Genomic DNA, 21818 nt, shown 5'->3' on the forward strand with positions numbered 1-21818 from the left:
CACATCATTTGATATATAAAAATGATCACCGTGACTAGCAACGGCTACGGATAGGTTAGTAGCTTGAACCTCGGCAGGAACTGTGGAGCTGCTGCCAATCGATCCCCGGCTTCGGCGTTGGCCCCCGTGTTTCTCCAGGTTTCCTTCCTTCCAAGGTACTTGCCGCAATCACACCCTACATCGTTCGGCCATCGGCCACTGTATCCGTCCGTAGTTGCTTCTGACATCAACAACTTTCTCCTCTTATTTTATTGCTTCCATCACGGAACCAATCTCGATAATCACCTTTTTGCCCTCCTCTTTGGTTCATCGCCTTTTGCATAGCGTTTGCTTCGTCTCGTTCTAAACTTTGTATAATCAACCACCAGTGGCATCATGGCAAAGCCACAGACCGCGAATCTGCCCCTGATACCGCTCGCGCGAGGCACCATCCTTCTTCCCGGCCTCGTCCAGCGAATCCCAGTATCTTCGAACCGTCCCGATATTCCTGCTCTGCTCGCCCATGTTTACGAGCAGGCTGCTACAAAGGGCCCTGATACGCGTATCGACAGTATTCCCATCGCATGCGTCCCAATTTCGTCCCCTCTGATCAGTGGCAATGGCCAGCGACTCATTGGCGATGCTGAAGATATAGACCCCGCTGAGATCGAGAACGTCCTTCCCGGCTCCGCTAAGAAGAATGACCTGTTCACATTTGGTGTTGCCGCCAAGATCATTGGCATTGATGGGAGAGGAACAGGCGAGTTTGCGCTGCGCGTCGAAGGCACAACCCGTGTCCGGATTGACTCCTTCACCCGCGAACGCCCCTATTTCGAAGCCAAGGTGACATATTTCCACGAAGACTGTAGGCTATTCCATGTAACCGCTTGCCCATCACCTGTAGTTGACTGTTGTTCCAGACAATGCTACCGACAAACAGACGCAAGACCTGTTTGCTCTCCTAAAAACCCGTTCTCGAGAACTCGTCACGATCCTCAGGATTTCCTCCTTGCTTCCTCGAACCCGCGATGGCCCGGTTCTTTCACCAGTCCTTACAAGGCGACTTGAAATGCTAATCATGAGGAAAGAGCTCAACGAGGCTGGTCTACTTGCCGACTTTATGGCTAATTTGGTTGAGAGCACACATGAGGAGAAACTCGAGGTCCTTGCTGCTCTGGATGTCAAGGTGCGCCTGACCAAGGTCATTGAGTTACTGGAGCGTCAGGTTGGCGGTATCAAGAACAATTTTAAGATCACGACCTTCACTACTATGCCCGTCCAGATCTTGGATCGATTGAACGAAACCAACCAAAACCGCAAGCCAGGTTCGCTACCACAAATCCCTGGTATGGCATTTGTTCCGCCCAATGGACAGATGCCAAGGTGGACATGAACCAAAACGATGACCAGGAGTCCAATGAGCTTGATGAATTGAAGCGCAAACTATCCAACGCTAAACTCCCCGCTGATGCTGCCAAGACAGTCGATAGGGAGATGAGACGTCTTCAGAAGATGCAACCCATGAACCAAGAATATCAAGTGACACGCAATTGGCTCGAAACGCTAGCCGAAATCCCCTGGACAGTTACCACGGATGACCGCCTCGGCCCTGATACTCTAAACCGGGCGAGGAAGCAACTTGACGATGATCATTATGGACTGGATAATGTCAAGAAGAGGCTCATCGAATATCTAGCTGTCCTCAGGCTTAAGCAATCGATTAATGATGAGGTGGAGGAGAAGATCAAGAAGGCACAAGAGGAATTGGGACAGGCCGCCACATCCAACGAGAAAGAGAAAGGAACAGCCGAGGAAGGCTCAGAGATTGAGGGAAGCGCAAAGCCTGAGATGGCTAAGCTTGACATCCTCAAGTCTCAGCGTATGGTGGACAAGTCTCCTATCATGCTCCTTGCTGGTCCCCCTGGTGTAGGAAAGACCAGTCTCGCGCGATCGGTGGCTACAGCTCTTGGCCGCAAGTTTCACCGTATCTCGCTTGGGGGTGTGAGAGACGAGGCCGAGATTCGGGGACATCGAAGGACCTATGTCGCGGCAATGCCAGGTCTCATTGTGCAGGGTCTCAGGAAGGTCGGTGTTGCCAATCCTGTTTTCCTGCTTGATGAGATTGACAAGATCGGGCAAGCCAGCATTCATGGCGATCCCTCAGCTGCCATGTTGGAAGTCCTAGACCCGGAGCAAAACTACAACTTTCAGGATCACTATGTGGGCATGCCGATTGATCTCTCCAAAATTCTTTTCATTGCCACGGCCAATAGCCTGGACACTATCCCCGCCCCTCTGCTTGACCGAATGGAGACTATCTATATTCCTGGCTACACAACACTCGAGAAGCGGCACATTGCTATGCAGCACCTGGTCCCCAAGCAGATCAGGGTTAACGGATTGGCCGAGTCTCAGGTTGCATTCAACCAGGAAGTTGTTTCCAAAATCATCGAGTGTTACACTCGAGAGTCTGGGGTTCGCAACCTGGAGCGTGAAATTGGCTCTGTTTGCCGTGCTAAAGCTGTCGAGTATGCCGAAGCCAAAGATGGGGGTCACATAGATGATTACCGTTCTGATCTCAGTGTGGAAGATATTGAGAACATCCTAGGCATTGAGAAGTTTGAAGAAGAGATTGCTGAGAAGACGAGCCGCCCCGGTATCGTGACGGGCTTGGTTGCTTATAGTTCCGGCGGTAACGGAAGCATCCTGTTTATTGAGGTTGCCGATATGCCCGGCAACGGGCGGGTTCAGCTCACAGGCAAACTCGGCGATGTGCTGAAGGAGAGTGTTGAGGTTGCCTTGACCTGGGTCAAAGCACATGCTTTCGAGCTAGGCCTCACTCCAGAGCCCACTACGGATATCATGAAAGAGCGTAGCATCCATGTGCACTGTCCATCGGGCGCTATTCCCAAGGACGGTCCCAGCAGTGGAATTGGCCAGGCGATCGCACTCATCTCCTTGTTCTCGGGGAAGCCGGTACCACCAACCATGGCAATGACGGTATGTCATTAACTCGCTGTGGACTTGAGATGACTCAGTATGCTAATATCATTGTGTGAAACAGGGCGAGATTTCTCTCCGGGGCAGAGTTACAGCCGTCGGAGGTATCAAGGAGAAACTCATCGGCGCCCTCCGAGCTGGCGTCAAGACTGTGTTACTTCCGGCACAGAACCGCAAGGATGTCAAAGATCTTCCGCAGGAGGTCAAAGATGGACTCGAGATCCTTCACGTCAGGTAGGCTACCCCTTACTCAAAGCAATCTCTTTGTGGCACGCTCAACCCTGCTGCCTATATGCCCCGACGACAGGATTATGGTTTCACTGACACATGTCTTGGATAGCCATATCTGGGAGGCGATTCGTCTTGTCTGGCCAGACTCACATTGGGCAGAGGACACTAACTACCGAGGCATCGAGAGTCGACTCTAATGCTATGGACAAGTTATGTCGGCTGTGTTATCACCTGTGAACAACGTCTTGCCGGTATACATCAGCCTTCTCTGCATCTTTGAAACGATCTGTGGCGACTTATTCGACCGCATCGCAAGTCTCCTCCCCGCGGTGGGTGTGGCCTATCTATCCTTACCGAGATGGCCCAAACCAGCCCTCTTTGCGACGCATCTATCCGGGTCACCAAACGGCTCTTCGTCTCACAAAACCTCCCTCTCCCGTGATTCCACGTTCTCCTTGCTGGCGGTTCTAGCCATCGCGCCCTTGCGCACACGCATACTTGCTTCTGTTCGAGACAGCTGGAAAGGCCTGACCGTGGCGCGCGCTGAATTTGCATCCCTTGCACCATGGCGATGATGCATCATGCACTTTCTTCTCATATAAAGTCAAAGCCTGTACCAGACTGGAACGGTAAACGTAACGTCACAGGAAGCCAAGCGAGTCTGTGGACTTTACCGTGCTACACCAAACCGGACTCGGTCAGGGGGTGTTGAAGACGGCACCCGATTTGAGATATGTCTTGTGGCTCATCTGTTGCTATCTTCCGAAAGTCGTTGTGGACGATACTTGCACATGAGAAATCAGTGCGCCTTCGGCAGGCGATTCCCGAGCTAGAGGGTCGATTCCAATGAGCAGAACTTTGTCATTTATGATCGGCGAAAGGAGTCTTGAAATCGGCGTTCATTATTGTCTCGGTTTGCTTCCTCATCTAGCATCTTTCTACTCAGACTCCATGCCTACACTTAGTACAGTATGTAGATCCAGATATCTTTAGCGTGTCAAAATCTTCTTAACTTGTCCCTCGCTGTCTTGGTTTCACATGTCTTAACACAAGTTGTCTTGTCAAGAATCTCCAACGAATCCAAAGTTTTGTAACGATACCCAAGATATATTTCGTGAAATAATAGAAATTTCATAACCCCAAGGTCAATAAGATCTCAGTCCAATTGATGACCACTAGTCTCAGAGAGAGAAGCCGGCAAGTAGCGTAAGGCTCGGCTCCGAATGTGAAGCATTCGCCTAATTAAACTGTATGCAGCCATCGCTCTATACCTGCCTCATCGCTCATCGTGGCAACTTTGGCACATGGCTGCTTTAGCTGCCCAAGCCCTCGGTGACTGGAGGGAGGGAGAGACATCTACAGAAACAAGCCTTGACGCCACATTCTCAAATTGCCAGCAAGCTGAAGGGACTCTGGTCGTCCAAATTCAGAGGCACAGGATCAACAGCTTGACACTAGGGAAAGGTGAGCTGAAGCTAGCGCCTCGCTATTATAGGCCTTGCTCCACTGTTGGCCAGGCAGCCGATCGTGGAAACCAATACCGGCTGAAGCTATCCCCTGATTGTAGTTCCGCTTGTTTGACCATGGCTTTCAAGGTCAAGCATCAAGGATTGTTTTATTCTCCAGCTTACAGGGTCAATCACCTCGAACACAGTGCTGTTCTCGATCTATGATGTACAATGTGTCATGGCCTCGGGGTCCGCGAACAGGAGTGGGCTGAATTGCTTTTTCCACGTCGTTAGAAGATTCGATAGCGGCGCGACGCCCCTCCCTTGGGTGGCGACGTAGATGTTCCAACGAGGCGGTAAACGATAGCCAGTTTACCTAGGTTCTCATCAACGATCAGATCATGATCAACAAGCAATCTAAAACGCAGTACCCCCTTTTTTGGTTCCTGAATGTCTTTGATGGACAAGAGCTGTGAGAAATTATCCTGTATCGGAGTAAGGAGCAATAAGACGGTCTTCATTTTCATCTCGCGGCACATACCCTCAGACTGATTAAGATGCATGAGTTCCAGCTACAAATCAGGTACCGGCAATACTCTCTGAGACAATAAGCCACCTCAACACTTCAGCACGCGGTAGTGGGCCTTTACGAAAATCAATTCGCGTGGCCATCTTTGCGAGTTCTGAGATCAGCCGAAAGCTCAAGAGATGGAGCCGGTACCGCAAAGCGTTGCACCAGGTGCTCCACGTCGAGAGTCTTACAATGGCCTGCTATCAACCACCGCCTATTGTTGTCTTGGTTATGTCTGTCACAGTGATAGTCATTGCCGATGTGAGCAGATGAGAAACCATGGGGCAGTTACCCGCGTGTAATGGGTTGGCACAACCTACACGCACACGGCCGCGTCCCAGGCCTTCGGGCTCATGGTCATCAGGTCCCCGGTGTTGTACAATACAAGTCTTGGGAATCCTCCCTCTGTGGTACAGTATGCGTCGCCAGAGATCGATGGCAAGTGGCCCAGCATGTTACAAAACCGTTGGCTGGGCAAGGCCGACAACCCCTAGTTTGGCACTATGTGCAGTTGCATTTCTTGGGTGTCGTAAGGCATGTATCCTTTGGAGGGACATGTCCCACGAAATTGCGAATCTGCATCAAGTCATATTGAATTTCCACTCGAAAGAAGGTACCGTTCTCGGGATGGATAGGAGGATTTACGCCTGGTTGCCCACATTAGGGGTGAGTATGAGACGCAGATAAGTTGAGGTCTCGTGAGATGTCCGAGACAGACTGGAGATCCTGTCGATCCTTGAGGAAACTGAGCACCTTGAATCCTCCCATGTCTTATTGCTAGTACGGAGTAGTATCTTGCCATTGCTCAGTGGATATTGGATACCATCGTCTATGCTGTGATATGCCTTCTCATGGGTCATCCTCTCCACCGCTCACAAGCTATCGATTCTACAGGGTGTCAAGCAACATGGGCTGGCATATGGCGCAACATAGCGCTGTCTGTGGGATGTGACGTACGGTATTGGCGACCTGACGGGCTAGTAGAGATGAGATAGTGCCGGCCTAGTCTGAATTTGAAGCTTGATCCTCAGGCTTCATAATAATCCATGACATCGTGTTGTCATATCATATTCTTCAAGGCCTCAAGCAACAGGCCAGTCGCAGAAACCTACGCAAAACTAGCGCTGCCCCTATCAGAGCACGACGGCACCAGCCGTCGTGGTCAAGGCTGATAACGGGCCGAACACTCTGTTCAACGAGAGCCCTAGCTTGAGCAAGCCATGTCGAAACTGATAAACATCACATCGTGAGCGTAAGCAATAACATCGACGCCGATAAAGATCATTTTGACCCTGTCGGGTATGCTTTCGCCATGCTAATCGTCTCTCAAGAAGCCCGGATCCCTGGTCGCCAGGGTCTGGTGAGATGAATGGCACCCCTGGATGATCGTACAGTAGCTAGCAGCCAGCCTGTTGGAACTTCATCCTCACAATGGAGTCGGCTCGGCTCTGCCCAAAGTGTCAAACGGCCGTGCCAGGGAGAGGGGCCCGCTCAAGCTGCCGGGCACATAATCGAATCTTGGTTGAGGGTTTCAAGCATTAGTGAGATGAGGTAGACGGATCCAAGAAATGGAAGGCTCATTGACACTGATGGTGTTTACAGTCCCGTCATTAGCTACCATTTTGCGGGGATGGGGCACCAATAAAACGCAAGTGTGTGAGAAAAGCCACAACAGCTCTCATTGAGCTGCAGTGTCTTGGATCCATGGGCAAAACAGACTGTGGTCGCGACTCTTGGAGTCGTACGATGGACCACATCAAGTTGGTTATAGCCACAATAGCGCTCCCACGAGCTGCATGAAAAGTTACTTTTTTTTATTGGTGCCGTACTGAAGGCGTTGGAGATAGACTTTGACGGTTATCAAGCCCGTGGCTCAGGCCCATAAGTAGCAGGTCGATAGTTTGGCATGCTGCGGCCGGCCCAAGAGGGTAATTCGATGACAAGCGACATCTCCTGGTGCTGTAATCGATACTGTAAAAGTCTGCCCTTGGAGTGTGGTCAATGTCGTAACTGCCTTGTCCCGTAACTACTGCACTGTGATTATGGCCGCTGATGAGGTTGGTTTGCATGCTCATGTGGAGAAGCGGACGGGGGTCCACTGCCATGTGTCCGTCCCCTACCCGAAGTGTCCACGAGCTTCCTTCCCAAGAGGCGCGTAACATTGCAGGGACTGGCCTTGCTTCATCCTGGTAGATACCCTAAAGTCGGGAGAGCCAGCATGAGGACTGTGCCATCGCTGTCAAATCCCCATGTACGCTGAACGCCACACCGAAGTAGTCTGAATAGGACATGGTTGGCTGGTTGTGACCTCAAGGTTGTCGGAAAATTCTCAGAGTCAAGTTGAAAATGTTGGGGATGAGCAGGCACGGGATTGGAGGCCTTTGGTAGCAGCATTGGCAACCTGAAATAAGATGATGGCTACTCCGTAAGGTCTGGTCTCGTGCTAAATCTCCGCTTTACGGCTTTCTGAAATAAAAGACCCTAGTGGTAGCAGCCGGTACGAGCGATGATACTGTCCGATACATGATCTGCAGTGTCATCATCGCAAGCAAGGATCAGGCTGGCGGTACGGATTAGCTGGTGCTTGTGCATTACTGGGCGGTTGCTAATTTCCGCACGTTGCTGAACCTGACCGTTGGCTTGGAGGGTCAACTGATAGGATGCGGACGTATCTCTCTGAAGGGACCAACGAGAGGTCAGGCTCATGGCTCTTTGGTGATTTAGTTATGGGTTAGGGTTCCTTGCTTCTGGCTGGGTGATGCAAGGCGTGTGCGTTTCCATATTTCCCCGCCTGATCAGGCAAGCGGGCGGGTTGATTGATTGATTTGTTCTCTGCAAGGTCGTAAGCCGTTTTTCTTTGGCACTGCCGATCCGATCAGACGCTAATCTTATGGCATCACTCAGTCTCACAACCTTGGTGAAGGACGTAGATGGCATGATCAATCTAGAGAGACATTCCGATGGTGCTAGAAAAGAGAGAAAAGCTCCGAGTTGGCAATTACAACATGGAAGGCCTGGTCCCCCCCCCCCCCCCCCCACCTACCTTAGGTACCTCGTATTTGATATCTATTGTGTTGGATGTATTGGCTCCTCCCGTCTCGTCCCGTCTGCTCCTTCCCGGACAACCTTGGTAGGTACCTACCTTACCCAGGAAATAACCAAGAGAGCACCTAGAGCACTTCCCGCGGAAGCAAGGAAACTTGTGATGTTAACCTACTACCTACGGTACCAAGATTAAGTGATCTAAAAGGCATCCGAAAGATACTACATAGGTACACTACTTAGGTAAACTTACGTGACTGAGTCTTTGTATCACTTGGGAAAGAAGTCCTGCTCTTTCTGTCAATGTCTGTTGTCTCATGAAGTAAAGTGATAAGCCATAGCAGATCACATTGTGATGTTATCTGTCTTGAATTTCAGCTCTATCTGGTATTCACATCCACCCCTGTCTATATTATCATATTCGCTATTGCCCACTTGCGATATGCTTCGCAATGTATGTACGTGATATTACTCTTTATGTGGATCTGTATAGTTCACCACTAGTTAGGGCTGTGTTTAATCGCAGATCGATATATGCCCGAGCGCCTCATGTCTTTTCTCAGAGGTCTTATTTGTCCCTTGAAGTGTGTCGCTCTGATGAGATCTGACGATCTCATGCTGTGTACCCAGCATATTTACACACACATCTCGCATCCGACGCCTCTTTTGATGTGCAAGTTGTCGCACCGAGACTCGAGGAGAATTTGTCTCTAGTGAATGCAGTGTAGGGTAGCATTGCGGCCTGCACCTGCAGAAACGAACACAATCCCTGTTAAGGAACATACATACAGTGCATAACAAAGTCAGGCTATCTATTATCCAATGACGGGGTGCCCGTCTTGTCGTCCCTCTGCGGTGGAGCTGTCCTGTTTGATCGAAATGCCCTCATCCCTCGCAACTTTGGTGGTGGACTTCCGACTCATTGGGCAGAACCAAAGACATGGCTTGGCAGGTTAAGTGCCCATGCTCAAAGGTAGCTGAACCGTATTATTTGGACGCTCTAGACCTTTTATTTTGCCACGATGGAGCATTTCCTTAGCAGATGTCTTACATCGGTGTGCCACACATGCCCACCATGTCCGACAACATCCGCGTCATGAAACTCCCAAAGTTGAAGGACAGAAGCAGAGCTTGCATTGCATTACCTTGCTAGCTTGCCTTGCCTTGCCTTGCATCGCATCGCGTTGCGCCCTCTCTTCCGCCTCCGTCCCAATGGTCACACACTGACTTGCTTTTCCTGTCTGAGATTCACGCGGGAAGCACCGCTAGTCAAATGTGATAACCTTTGCGTCGGTAGGGGGCGTCACAACTCGAAGGGATGAACCGCCATGCTCTGTACCGAGAACGTGGATTTGAGGCGCTGGTCTCCCTTTCCAATGCGCTATAACCTTTCATATCCAATCAACGCTTTGAAACTAGAAGCAAACCGAGTCAGAAGAAATGGTACTGCTGCATGCCAACGTCACAGCCAGCACAATTGCCCGATAGTTTGACCAACGCTTCGCTAGCTTATTAACAGCGTCCGTCGCCGCCGCCGATATCCACACCGAACCATCCTGCCGGTAGTGCCACCTTTTTTAAATACGAATAACCTTCCCGGAGATTTCTTTCAGGAACAGAGCCGAAGTATCGAGTCTGCCCGCACCGGCAATTGGGCAATGGATTTCGCTAAGTGAATGAATCAAGCCAACAGCGAGATACGGTGACTCAGAAGAGGGACGAGTCTGGGTTAGAAAATCCAACGGGTGGGCTCTGCCTCAAATCGGCCAACTCTCACCCATTGCTAAGACTGTTGTTGTGTGGGTGAGACACTTAGGAAGAACCGCAGTGTTGACTATGCTGCTTCAGCTCCTACGGTGAGGACGTGACTCGTCCCATCAAGCCTGCTAGACATGGCCTAACTAGCAGCCTCCCATGTCTCAATAGTGAGGGCTAGACTCCAGCATATTGACAGGCCCCTACCTACTTGGCTAGGTACTCTGTCAAAGCTTGGCCGACATACCACACCACCATGATTGTCAGGTCCGACGTGGGGTTAGCAGCTGAACAGGGGGTTGCCAGTAGTGTTGGCCGTTATTCATTCTGTCGGAGCGACTGGAGAAATAAGGAATAAAAACGAGAAACAACCTAGACCTGAGCTTGAAAGCTCCCAAATATAGACATAGCGCCTGTCATCATCCCTAGATACGCCAATGGAAGTTCCAGGGGAAAATTGATGGCGCTGGGCTCCGGAGGAAGTTATTTGACGGCTCCATATGACGATCGTGGCTTGAACCTTGTCCACCAACCAACTTCGTCATTGCCAAACGGTTCTGGTTGTTGCAAGAAATGACTTCTACTGGTAAATGCATAACCGTGAAGCCATATCCCAGCATTCGGTTCGTGGCTTATCAAGAATTGCCGCCAGGGGTGCCTGAAGGGATGTATCCCCTCGTGGTTTTACCACAACGGCACAATTGCTGGTGTCTAACCATTAACAAGCCATTACCAACATGTTCTGGACCACATGGTACTTCCCCGGTAAGCTGCATGAATGGACAGACAATCACCACAAACTGTGCCTTTTCTTTCCCATTCACCTCCGAAGTATGTATATGTGGCATCAGATGTGTTTGCCACAAGAGTCAAGCCAGATACGATCAAAGTAGTGGTTTTCAGGCGATGCCAGAGTTCTGAAGGAGCTCCCTGTTGTATGTAGTTAAGAAGAAGAGAAGAGGCTTTTGGTCTAGGTATCCCTGCCTCGGGAGCGTTCCTAGGCCCTTGTATGATAGATTACACGAGTTTCGGGGTCTGAGCTGAACAACAACTGCTAGAGCGTTCGTTATTGTCCCCCTTTCCAATATTGCTGTAGATCGATGCAGTTTCAGCTTGGTTTTGATTCATCTCGTGTTGAAATTGAAGACATCAGACATCGATTGTGTGTCATGACTACCGCGGATGAAACCATCTCGGACTGCTCGCGTGCAAATGGATATAACGACAACCACTGCGGTTCTGGACTCCCAGCTAAGTAACGACCGTTCGCCAGTTTCGATGTCTTGCCAGTCTTCTATCCATTCGTTTATTAGCCGGCATTTTGGCCTAGGCCATGGTTGTCATGATCAAGACACTAGGGGTTACCGATGGGGGCCAGACTTTTGGCTCGGGGCATTTTTAGCCAGTTGGGCCAGAGTTGGTCTGACATAACGGTCGCAACTAGGCCTAATACAGACTCGCTTAAAGGCCAAGGGACCTGTCACCAAATATAAATTTCCCTAAGCTTGAATCTCCCCGAACATACGGATACGGATATTCAGTTGGTATCAGAATCAGTATACGGCCATCTAGCCAGGAGAACATACCTCGAGGCGACTAGAAGAACTTTGCCCCGAGTTTTAGCAAGTCATAGCATGTATAGACTGAGCCCCCGTTGCAATATAACTACGCGATCCTCTTCTGTTGTATTGGGGGGGGGGATGTCAGTACGCCAATTCGACGTATTAATCGAGCTTCCAGAAGCAGTCTGTTGTGCCACACCTGGAGCTAAAATCGTGAGCAAAGGTATTGCAGCCAGTACACTCTCCTCCATATATAATACAACTTTTGTCTTGTTTGTGTGTATTGAGACTGTGCAAACGATTCTCCGTTTTCATCGAGCTTGCATGGTCGTGATGTGACTTTCTGGGATGATAACGAGGAGCGGCCGCTCGGAGGAGGAGTGCCGGCGTAGAGGCACGACAACGATGTCGAAAATTAGTGACGGCGGCGGCGGCGTAAAACATCCTTGGAACCGGAGATTTAATGATAGTCGCAGACGTCAACAAGATGTGATAATATGCACTGGAGCCCATAAGCAACAAGGCTCATCCGGTATGTCATGCGCATGCCACGCTTGGCCCGCTTGAGCGACAAGGGTGTATATCTGTCTGGACCGCCATCACCACAAATCAACTCAGCGATCAAAGATCTAGCGCTCACCGAGACGGAAAATTTGTCTGCGTAAGTGTCCACAATGGTACTGTTGCATTCACTAGATAGTACGGATTGCTCCTCTTCCTGGGTGCGCAGTGCAGGGCCCAGATGTATTACTGCGCAATACCTACCTGATATAATTCGGAGTGGTCGGTGGGATCGCACTAGCCAGTACTCCGTAGTCAGCCGTTTATTAAAGGCTGCAGTAGTCGACGGCAGCCAGGCAAGGTCATGAAAACTTGATCAGATGCCATACCATACAACTCGAGTCAGTTTCGAAGCGACTCCACGCAAAATCTGGAAAGGAGGACATGGCACCATGAAGACCAGACGACCGAGGCAGCCAGGTTCGGATGTTTCTCTTCACGTTGTAGCTTGGAAATCAAGGCCGCCCAGATCTTTCTAACCTGACACTATACGCCTTGCAGTGACAGCCGCATAGTGGGGGGACGGAACTGCTAGTAGAGGGAGCCTGAGGGGCTGCTTGCACTCCGAAGATGATGTGAAGTCGGAGTGAACATATTTAATCATCATAAAAACCCGGCCCTGACTTTGTTGATAGGCAAGTGCATCCGGATCATTTGTGAAGGCCAATCCCTGTACCTATCATCGAAGCCGCCTACTCCGTAAATGTGAGTAGAACAAATGTATAGCACCTTATAGTAGAGATCTGAGGGTCCCTCGTCACGGGCTGGGCTGCCACCCTAGCCACCTTATCGACTCGGGATGTTCCTAATAGCACGGGCACGAAGTCTTGGAACCTGCGATGCGTCATCAACGATCCCCTGGATCATGTGCTCGGTTGCAGAAGAAAAGGATGCCCCCACAAGATAGTGGGAGCCGATGCGGCGTATCGTCTTGTGTCGCTCAGCATGCTGTGATCCGGCGAGCGAGTCTCGAGTCGAAAACGTAGTGTTGAAGAACCAGGGGACAGGGATAATACGTGATACAATTGACTGGGGCTAAACCTTGCACCCTGACACCAGATCTCACGGCATTGCGCCTGTATTTCTCGGCATGCTGTAACGTCAGTATTTCGATGCACTATTTATTGGGAGGCAAAATAAGGTAAGAACAATGTCTGTAGCTACCTTACACATGAAGAGATCGCGATAACAAACAAAACTTAGGAAAAGTCAATCGGTGCTGGCATGGTGGGAGTTGACCTGGCCTAACTTAGTAGGAAGGTTCCTTCCAATCTAAGTTGGAGGTAAGCACGACCTCGAAAAGTGACTGGGTTCGCTGTTAGCAAACCCCAGGGCAACTGCCATGGATGCAATTACCTATTGTAGAGAACAATGACAAGGCCCCGTGTCAACCAGAAGGCGCTTTCCTCATATGGGTACTGTCGCTTGATTCCTGTCTACAAGCTTCGCCAAGGGAAAGAGGCGAACAAGGTATGAGTGAGGCCTCTAACAGTACATCTCATGACGATATCACAAAACTTACGAGCTACAGTCTATCTGCCATGAGAAGTGACGTATGTACTGGCGAACAGATGTCTTCACCAAATCTTCTCTATTTCAGGAATCAAGCTTCCACAGCTCGTGCGTACATACAACCAGAGCACCTAGCTAGTGCCTAGCGCCCAGCACCTGGCACCTTGGCCATGCCATGTTCCTGTGAGAACCCAGCCACCTTTTCCTCGTCTTCCGCGCCGCCCGTCGCTGTCGCTATGTCTGGCTAGATTCGCGATACTAACTTAGCCTAGGGGCTAGGTGTCCCATGCCCCAGGGTCCGATATCACAGGCCTCGAGCGGCAAGAAAACAGCGAACCTTAATAAGAGGTGTCAAAATAAACCCAGCAAAAGTTCTCCTAAGTTCAGGCTATATTACCTCCGTCTTTTTGTCATTTAGGATGAAGGGCCTGTGTTTTCTTTCCTCCCATAGCCAGGCCACTGGAGCTCGTTTAAGGGCTGATGGACGTTGAACGTTGCTGGCCGGAACAATAAAGCTAAACTTGTCTGAGTCAATATCGCTTGGATCGCCATCACCCCAAACCCCAAACGGCACTCTACCCTTCTCCTATCACGGTGATACAGTACCTAGTGGGTTAATAAAGCGTCAACTATGCTCAAGACAAGCCTCACAAGATACTAATAAGCGAGGCATGGAGCGGAAAACTCCCGACCTTCATTTTGTACAGGCCCGACCCGCATCTCATCTTGCTTGACTGCTGTTTCTTGCATCGTCATCTACTATTACTTGGCCCCCGTTTTCAGGAAACCCTAGCTGCAACCTCGGCCCTGCGCCCCTGAGTTTTGTCCGTACCCCAGTATCAGGACAGCACGCCTCTAGAGCTGTATCCGTAACCCAGTTAGTTCCTATTGCAGTCGCAGGCATCATGAATGGCCTCGTTAATTCGGAGCACCGGCCGAACAATGGCTGCCGATTTTCACAACGTGGCTTTGCCTTCAGTTTAAGCGCCACCTACACTGGAGACCCTAAGTCCACAAAGAGCAGTCATGAACGCCAACAATATGACCCAAAGCCACCGCTAACATACACACCCTGAAGGGATATTGTAATTAACACCCCCATACTGCGGCCAACCCGCGAAGCTTGCGAGCCTTGGAGCTTTCGGTACCTGAATTCGTCCCTATCAATCATGTTTATTATGGACAGAGTACAAGTTTGTGAGCCAGTCGCATACGAGCTCCACCTTGGTCTTCCTGTGCACATCCGCGTGCAATGCACCTGATGAATCGGCTTCCAGCAATGGACCAGCTGATACTACATTGCACTGCACAACTGATACACGACGCACAACGTCGACATTGAATGTCTATTCAACGGCGGACAAATCAGATCTACCAGTAATGAGGTTGACACTTGACTTCTCTTGGAGTCTGAAGCTCCCAGCCACGAGCGACGTGAAGGACACGATCAATTAACTACAACTCAGCCCACTTGCTGTAAGCCCATGGGCCATCAATTGGCCAATGCCTCTCTGTCCTCACTCGACTTTCTTCGACTGGCCACTCACCCTGTCCAAATGGTTCCTGAGTCTATCATTCTTTTGAGCTTCCACAAACGACTTCACAGTGGCTTATCTTGGTCGTGAGCTGTGGTGTTTCCGTCTTTCCTAAACCAAGTATGTCATGGGTTTCGACAAAAAAAGCTTTCAAGCTCTGTAATCACTTGCATGCTGCTCGACAACCAACAATCAAACAATGTCCATACCCTGTTTGAACTTTGAAGTTTGGCTGACTACCATAATTTTGGCCACGAACTCACATATGTAAATCATGTGTCCTTCTTGACTTACACCTTTGTAGGGTTACCAAGCAAGTTGGCACTAAGGTGCTGGCTGGGTCAGGTTTGCTGGGTTCTCAGGGTTTTCCTTGTCGCACCCCTCCCCCTCGGCCGGGCGTTGAGCACTTCGACAACCTTCATAACGGGCCACCAAGACTATCTCCACAAGCCCTGAAGTATACATTCAGGGCCCTAGTCTAGCTTGCTTGGGCTGGGGTGGACTGGGCTTTCCATTGCGCGGGCCCTTCCTCGAAGAATGACAAGACTTTAGGATCGTACCAGGTCGAGTTTGTTAACACCTGCATTTACGTTTACATATCTGTCTCTCGTCTGAGCCTTAGTTTTGGTCTCAGGCGTAGGCTTTGGTTCTGGACTCAACATTCTCGATCTCATCCTTGTCTCTGCTTTCTCCTTGCTCAGGTACCTACAGATACAGATACTTGTTGCTGCTTCGATAGACATGCTCGTTGCTTGTCTTTGTTGCCCTTCTCTCTCAATTCCGTCTTTTCGGGACGGCCGATATCTAACCCAGCCAGTCGGCGCGAGTCCGACTTGACTACGGCGGTTCTCTCACTCCATTCAGCGTCTTCCTCGACCGCCCTTGTTCATCTTGATCTTGCCTTACACCCCCGCTATCAAAACTGAAGAGCACCATCCACCGATTAACAAGAACCTCTTACTAGGTGCTCAGCGAGAAGCAAAGGCTGGAAGGTTGTAGCTAATATTGCTTCTGCTTGTTCACACTATTACGTCGCCTATACCACTACTTCCAGCTGATATAACGCCCCAATCACCATCACGTAACCTGTCTTATTGCTTCCGCGCCAAACCTCTCATTCTGGTGATCTTCTGACGCATATTGCGAAGACCAAGGGAGGCGGAGAATTCTCGTTATGGAAATCTACCGGAACCCTTGATTGACTTAGCAGCTACTCTAAAATCCGAACCAGGGTCCTACTGCCCTGTCACCAACCCTGATCCATCCAAGCTGCATCTCAGTCGCGCTGCCACTCAGAGGGAAGGTTTTATTGCATACATAGTCTCACAAAAACCAGTCGTAGGCCACCGAACAGTCTCCGTCCACAGCCCGATCACCTGTGTTCACCTCCCGGCCAGCAAGGGGCCCGAATATACCTACCTACCCGCCCTACCTCACCCGGTTCCGCCTCTTAGGTTCCGGCCCTGAGTATCTGCGGTTGGCCGCTTCCGTCTCGACCTCCCAACTGCACGGCTTGACGCTGTATCACCAAGTCCTCTCCAAGATCGCATCTCTGTAGTATCACGGTGCAGCATCTCGTCTCACGCCTCCTCGCTTTGGCACTCGCTTGTCGCTTCTTTGATCCCTGACTCGCTACCGTTGAAGTATTCCTTCACAACTGTCAGCCTAGCATCCTGAATGCCCTTGGTAACTTCTGCTCCTCTGCCGCCCCAGCTCCGCAGGTCTTAGAAGCGGGGCACATCTCCATCAAGATCAGCTTCAGCGACCTTACAGCTCGCAACTCGAAAGAAGGGGTTGTCGGACTGGTAAGAAGCTGCTGAATTTGCACCTGGAGCTTAACAAGAAATACCTCTTTGTCCAGGTCAGCTGGATCTTGAGCGGTGGCCATTGACGACAACTGGAAGTTAGCTCAGATCAAATCCGATTGTATCGCGAAGACAGATCAAGACGACAAACCCAGAGTGTATCTTTGTTGTTTCTAGCTCAGGGTTGGAGTTACTGTCTGTCCAGCCACTAATCCTGTAGCAATTTTGCCCTCATGGTCATTAAGGGATCCGTCTCCGATTCTGCTTCCGTCCAGCTCGGCCAACGCCGCGGCATCTCAGACCTGGCGCAAATTGCCTTAGACCTGGCCTGGGTATCCGAGAGCGCAGAGCAAGACTCTTTTGCTCGATATCGAGCATATCCCTCTCCACCCATGTCAGGATCTCCGCCCCTCCCCTCGAAGCAGCCCCAAGACGCTGGGGGTCGAGGGCAAGCACCAGTGGGATATTCAGCCTCCAGTCAGCCCGATACTTACTGGAGCAACTCAAACCAACAATTGCCGACTGATCACCGAGGGCCTGCCAACATGCAGACCACGCTTCCCAGATTATTCCAACCAGGGCCCCCAGACGCGCCGCCGTTTTCATATCGAAGGACAGAAGAGACCGTACCTCGACCTGTTTCGTACATCCAACCAGGGGGACCATCTATGCCCCAGTCATCTGGTTATATTCCTCCTGGAATTCCTGGGGCACTTTCGCCTTACACATCATCTGTCCGCCCGTCAGTGGTTGAGAATCAGCCTATGACTTCCCCGAAATCGCAGAGGAAAACAAAAGGTCATGTGGCCTCCGCATGCGTCCCTTGTAAACGAGCACATCTTCGGTAAGTGGTCCTCTATGTGTCCATATGAACTAGCCGTACTAACTCGTGATTAGCTGTGATGGTATGTTTTCAAGAACCTGTTCCTTTACGTTATGCTGTGAAATCCCTTTCCTTACTCGACAATCCTCCAAGATTGAGAAATGATGCCAACGTGGCCAGTCCACGGCTGGATCTCTACACACTGGAATTCCTGTCATACAAGAAAGACGGCCTGGTTAAGTGCATGTTGTGTCTCTTGTCGATGCCCTGAAGATGGCCAGGCGGAATGCAGATATCGATATACGCTTCTGATATAATTTGGCAAGGGCAAGGAGCGCTAATATATCAATAGCACAGCGTCCATGTTCGAGATGTATCACGAATGGGAAGGAGGAATCATGCGTCGATGTTCAACACAAGAAACGAGGACGACCGCGTCTAAGAGACGATCGTGAAACTCGCTATGATCCATCAAGATTTCCTCATCCGCAAGATACTACGGCGAGGCGACCATTGAGCATATACCCTTCGGGCGCCCCAATAGGACCTGGGTAAGGCGGATGAAGTGACGTCCTGGCATTTTGTCGAAGTGCTAACGCTTTGATAATAGGGAACATATGAACCCGCGATATACTGAGCGAGGACCCAACATGGACGCTCCCACTTTCCCACCCCCTCTATCGGCCGGGCCTCGAGGAGCAGACCCTGTTGCTTTCTTGAACATGAAGATGGATTTTGCGAAGGCTTCGCCAACTTTCATGGAAGCTGTAGGCCACGTGGAACTCCAGGGACAGAACTTGGGGGATGTTGTTGTCCCTGCGGAGAGGGAGAAAGTTGCGTCGATTAGAAGTCAACTGATCGAGGAGCAAACACGAAAGGAGCCGAACTATTTACCACCGATCCTTTCTCGACTCGACCATATCATCCAGGGACTTGGCTTTGGCGCAGAGGATATCGGGCGCTTCCAACTCGACCGAAATGAATACCTAACTTTCAGAGCAGCTGATGGACAACCGAGACATTATCCCGTTCGACTAGGACTCGAGAAGGAGGGCTCGATCTACGTCGTCGTCATGGTCCTGAGTTTACCGCCCCGGCATGCGTATCCTTTACCTTCTTCGCCGGCCACCAGAGAGGCTTCGCATACGTATGGTTCTCAGCCGCCAACTCCACAATCTCTTTACAGGACACCGGTGCCGCCAGGGCCGCCCTTTGATATGCCCAGAGGTCGATTCAGCGAAGTCCCACTGGTATCTCGACCGGCTGCTGTTCCCCCAACACAGTTGCCTGCCGCCATGAATCCCGGAGTTGCTGCTGGGGCGGGCTCAACTTCGTATGCTGCATCACCAAGTCATACAGAGTATGGAGGACCCCCATCATATAATGTTCCCCGAAGCGAACTGCCCCCTGCAAGCGTGTATCGACCTCAAGCAGCTTTTCAGCTTCCACCAATTCGAGCTCAGCCAGGACCAGGACCTGGACCAGAGCAGCCTCGGCCACGGACACGCGAGGAAAGGTCAAACCGAGTTGACATTGGCGGTTTGATCGACAAGCCCGATGACCCTGAGCGGCGGCGATAAGCGTTGTTGATATTTGCACGGATGGAAGTTGAATCATGTGGAGCGTCCAGATACATCATACATGGCTTGTTTGATTTTTGTTGTTTTGATTTTAGTGCGGCGAGTATTTGTGTCTACCAGGACGCCACATGTACTATAATCTTCTGGTTATGATTGTGTCTTGTGTATCGTTACGTGTATGAGAGCGAGAAAGGAGGGTGAATACGGCCTGGTGGTGCCGCTGAAGCATCTGTGCATTTACAGCCGGCGGCGTTAGGTTGGGGAGAGCGACAACAGTTTTGTAGTGTCAAATACATCCATATATACAGTTGGGTTCAGCTAGGCTGATCTTTGTTGTTGGACAACTCTGTATGAGCAGAGAATTGGGGTTAGTTGGGTTTGGATGCGTTGTGGTATGTGAAAGAACGGGCAAACGAGGCCAACAGTGGTGGGTTGTGGCGGGACTGGACATAGAATAAGGCTGGTGGCATGTCTTGCCTGGGCTTGAGCTTGAGGAATAAGACTCGGCATAACAGAGGAGAGTGAGTGAGAGAGTGAGAGAGTGAGAGAGTGAGAGAGTCAGATTATGCAGGAGGAAAAGAAGAGGATGTGAATACCTTGACGCGATACAATGAGTAATAGCACGTGTTTGGTAACACAGACAGAAGCGTGCCAGAATGTGTTTCAGTGCGGCGCTGATGTGATGTGACAATGACAATGACAAGGACAAGGACAGGGCAGGCCAGAGAAGGGTCTTTAAAGCCAATGAGAGGCGAGTGCAACGGATATGTGCATTGCAATTCGGATATACACAAAACCATGGATCCAATAGAAAGGATGTGATGTGCGAGTCAATACCCGAATCTGGCTCTGTCGATGTGCGATTCGCAGGGGGTTCCCGGGGGCGTGTGCGTTCAAAGAGATCCAATGGATGTCTCGATGTATCCAATGTTAAAGGATAAGTACTAACCTTGTCTAAATTTTTTAAAATTAGATACTCTCCGAGTGTCCATTAGTTTAGTTCATCTGCATCTGCATCTGCATCTGCATCTGCCTGCCGCATCGTCCGCCCCCCCGTTATCCGTCCGCGTATGGAACGTTACGGCAGTTGGGGAGACGGCAGACGGGAGAAGGGGTGGGCACTCCCAGCTTAGGCAGATTCAGATTCGGAGGAGGACCCGACGCCCCGTAGGCTACAGTAGGTATTGAAATAAATGAGCCGAGTTGAGCTGTGGCGGTGCTTGACATGATGTCACGGGGAGGGAGAGAGGATCTTGCTTATATATGGATGTGTACGGATACGGAGTAGAGGTTATGTTATAGTGGAGTGTTTTAAGGTCTTGAACACGCTTTGAATTCTTCTATATTCCAATTTGACCAGATTTATCAACTCGACGTAGGTACCGTACCATATTGCAATAAGAATCGATACTTGAAAGAAGAGAAGAGCAACATTAGATGAAACTCTGGAAAGAAATAAACAAGAAATACAATGTTGTTATACACTTTGTCTCGCGACTATTGGTCTTGTATTCGACTCGCTGCCTCTCGACCCCAACATGCCCTCTTTTTTTCTCTTTCTTTTTAACTGGTTGTACCGTTATTAGGTACTCCGTACTCAGTTCAATTTCGACAAGTTGGGCAGACCATGGGCCAATTGAGGGCCGAGTTTCTGGCCATCTTCCCATTCAGCACGAATTTCGGCTGCCAGGGGGTCATTTCCATTGACGACACCCGTAGCTGGGCTCGAGAGATGAAAGTGTTTGAGATCGTTCTTGTCACGGTCTCCGGATGCGGGGCGTCCCGGAAGTGGAGATCCGGGCCGGAAGCTACAGCTCGAACATCGGTTTGATGCGGAGGAGCTGGATCGTGATGATCCTCCATGACTAGAACCTGAGCAGAGACAGCTACAAAAGATGTTTTGTTAGTATGGAGGGTTAATATAAAGGATCGTTGTGAAACAAACCTCTTGGATGACAGTGTCTTTGAGTTTGAGCTTGGGAGTGAGTCGGCTGCCATCCTGAATGGTTGAGACGTGTGCCGAAGGATCTGAGGTTGGGTTCTTATTGCAGGGAACAGGGTGGGATGGATCGGGCCAACAGAGATTGAATCGAGGATGTGAAGGATGGGAAATATGGAAAATATTGACAGAGATCTTATAGGGATTACTCTGGAGTAGTAAAAGGATAGATCTTACGAAATGATTCTTGGGAGTGGTGGATGGAATAGCCCATCTCTTTTTATGGGTTTGGCTCTTGATATATGCAAACCATGGGCGGACCATCTGCCTCTTGTCTGGCCTCCACTGGCACAAGGAGGTAATGCTGAATGAATGAATGACCCATTTCAAGCTGTCTAGCCTAAGAAACTGGAAAAATTATAGCATTGGGCTGACTACCTACTTGGCTTCTGCGCACGATGAGATGCGTGGTACC

At 50.3% G+C, this 21818-nt stretch overlaps 8 protein-coding genes across 8 annotated transcripts; 5 read left to right on the forward strand and 3 right to left on the reverse strand.

Annotated features, from left to right (window-relative positions):
* Positions 1 to 172: 172 nt before the first annotated feature.
* Positions 173 to 4353, forward strand: FVEG_06332 (ATP-dependent protease La). The gene is made up of 4 exons (XM_018894675.1): positions 173 to 844; positions 900 to 2979; positions 3044 to 3213; positions 3320 to 4353. Exons 2-4 carry the CDS (start codon positions 1369 to 1371, stop codon positions 3405 to 3407), a joined length of 1869 nt encoding a protein of 622 aa, XP_018751789.1. The 5' UTR covers positions 173 to 844; positions 900 to 1368; the 3' UTR covers positions 3408 to 4353.
* FVEG_15840 (hypothetical protein) lies at positions 326 to 1487 on the reverse strand. The gene has a single exon (XM_018905063.1). The coding sequence runs from the start codon at positions 1183 to 1185 to the stop codon at positions 874 to 876; it is 312 nt and encodes a 103-aa protein (XP_018751790.1). The 5' UTR covers positions 1186 to 1487; the 3' UTR covers positions 326 to 873.
* FVEG_06333 (hypothetical protein) lies at positions 3984 to 7633 on the reverse strand. Its single transcript, XM_018894676.1, has 2 exons — positions 5200 to 7633; positions 3984 to 5034 (listed from the first exon to the last, which is right to left on the reverse strand). Exon 1 carries the CDS (start codon positions 7389 to 7391, stop codon positions 7044 to 7046), a length of 348 nt encoding a protein of 115 aa, XP_018751791.1. The 5' UTR covers positions 7392 to 7633; the 3' UTR covers positions 3984 to 5034; positions 5200 to 7043.
* FVEG_15841 (hypothetical protein) lies at positions 5159 to 6231 on the forward strand. The gene has a single exon (XM_018905064.1). The coding sequence runs from the start codon at positions 5509 to 5511 to the stop codon at positions 5914 to 5916; it is 408 nt and encodes a 135-aa protein (XP_018751792.1). The 5' UTR covers positions 5159 to 5508; the 3' UTR covers positions 5917 to 6231.
* Positions 7634 to 9388: 1755 nt separating the features above from the next.
* On the forward strand, positions 9389 to 11277 carry FVEG_15842 (hypothetical protein). The gene has a single exon (XM_018905065.1). It carries the CDS (start codon positions 10600 to 10602, stop codon positions 10945 to 10947), a length of 348 nt encoding a protein of 115 aa, XP_018751793.1. The 5' UTR covers positions 9389 to 10599; the 3' UTR covers positions 10948 to 11277.
* Positions 11278 to 13520: 2243 nt separating this feature from the next.
* Positions 13521 to 13701, forward strand: FVEG_15843 (hypothetical protein; the record flags this gene model as incomplete). Its single annotated transcript, XM_018905066.1, has 2 exons — positions 13521 to 13619; positions 13681 to 13701. 2 exons carry the CDS (start codon positions 13521 to 13523, stop codon positions 13699 to 13701), a joined length of 120 nt encoding a protein of 39 aa, XP_018751794.1.
* Positions 13702 to 17234: 3533 nt separating this feature from the next.
* Positions 17235 to 19404, forward strand: FVEG_06334 (hypothetical protein; the record flags this gene model as incomplete). The annotated part of the gene is made up of 4 exons (XM_018894677.1): positions 17235 to 17845; positions 17899 to 17906; positions 18177 to 18375; positions 18435 to 19404. The coding sequence occupies 4 exons, from the start codon at positions 17235 to 17237 to the stop codon at positions 19402 to 19404; spliced, it is 1788 nt and encodes a 595-aa protein (XP_018751795.1).
* Positions 19405 to 20655: 1251 nt separating this feature from the next.
* Positions 20656 to 21793, reverse strand: FVEG_06335 (hypothetical protein). Its single transcript, XM_018894678.1, has 2 exons — positions 21350 to 21793; positions 20656 to 21290 (listed from the first exon to the last, which is right to left on the reverse strand). The coding sequence occupies exons 1-2, from the start codon at positions 21400 to 21402 to the stop codon at positions 21002 to 21004; spliced, it is 342 nt and encodes a 113-aa protein (XP_018751796.1). The 5' UTR covers positions 21403 to 21793; the 3' UTR covers positions 20656 to 21001.
* Positions 21794 to 21818: the final 25 nt, after the last annotated feature.

This window comes from Fusarium verticillioides, chromosome 2 (genome assembly GCF_000149555.1).
Source record: "Fusarium verticillioides 7600 chromosome 2, whole genome shotgun sequence".
Taxonomy (NCBI): domain Eukaryota; kingdom Fungi; phylum Ascomycota; class Sordariomycetes; order Hypocreales; family Nectriaceae; genus Fusarium; species Fusarium verticillioides.

Bases quoted from the DNA above. Each gene is read 5' to 3' on its own strand.
- FVEG_06335 (XM_018894678.1), bottom strand. From the start codon at position 21,402: ATGGCAGCCGACTCACTCCCAAGCTCAAACTCAAAGACACTGTCATCC. The intron at 21,291-21,349 runs GTTTGTTTCACA...CATCTTTTGTAG, and splicing joins AAGACACTGTCATCCAAGAG to CTGTCTCTGCTCAGGTTCTA.
- FVEG_15840 (XM_018905063.1), bottom strand. From the start codon at position 1,185: ATGACCTTGGTCAGGCGCACCTTGACATCCAGAGCAGCAAGGACCTCG.
- FVEG_06332 (XM_018894675.1), top strand. From the start codon at position 1,369: ATGAACCAAAACGATGACCAGGAGTCCAATGAGCTTGATGAATTGAAG. The intron at 2,980-3,043 runs GTATGTCATTAA...TGTGTGAAACAG, and splicing joins CACCAACCATGGCAATGACG to GGCGAGATTTCTCTCCGGGG. The intron at 3,214-3,319 runs GTAGGCTACCCC...TGTCTTGGATAG, and splicing joins CTCGAGATCCTTCACGTCAG to CCATATCTGGGAGGCGATTC.
- FVEG_15842 (XM_018905065.1), top strand. From the start codon at position 10,600: ATGACTTCTACTGGTAAATGCATAACCGTGAAGCCATATCCCAGCATT.
- FVEG_06333 (XM_018894676.1), bottom strand. From the start codon at position 7,391: ATGTTACGCGCCTCTTGGGAAGGAAGCTCGTGGACACTTCGGGTAGGG.
- FVEG_15841 (XM_018905064.1), top strand. From the start codon at position 5,509: ATGGGGCAGTTACCCGCGTGTAATGGGTTGGCACAACCTACACGCACA.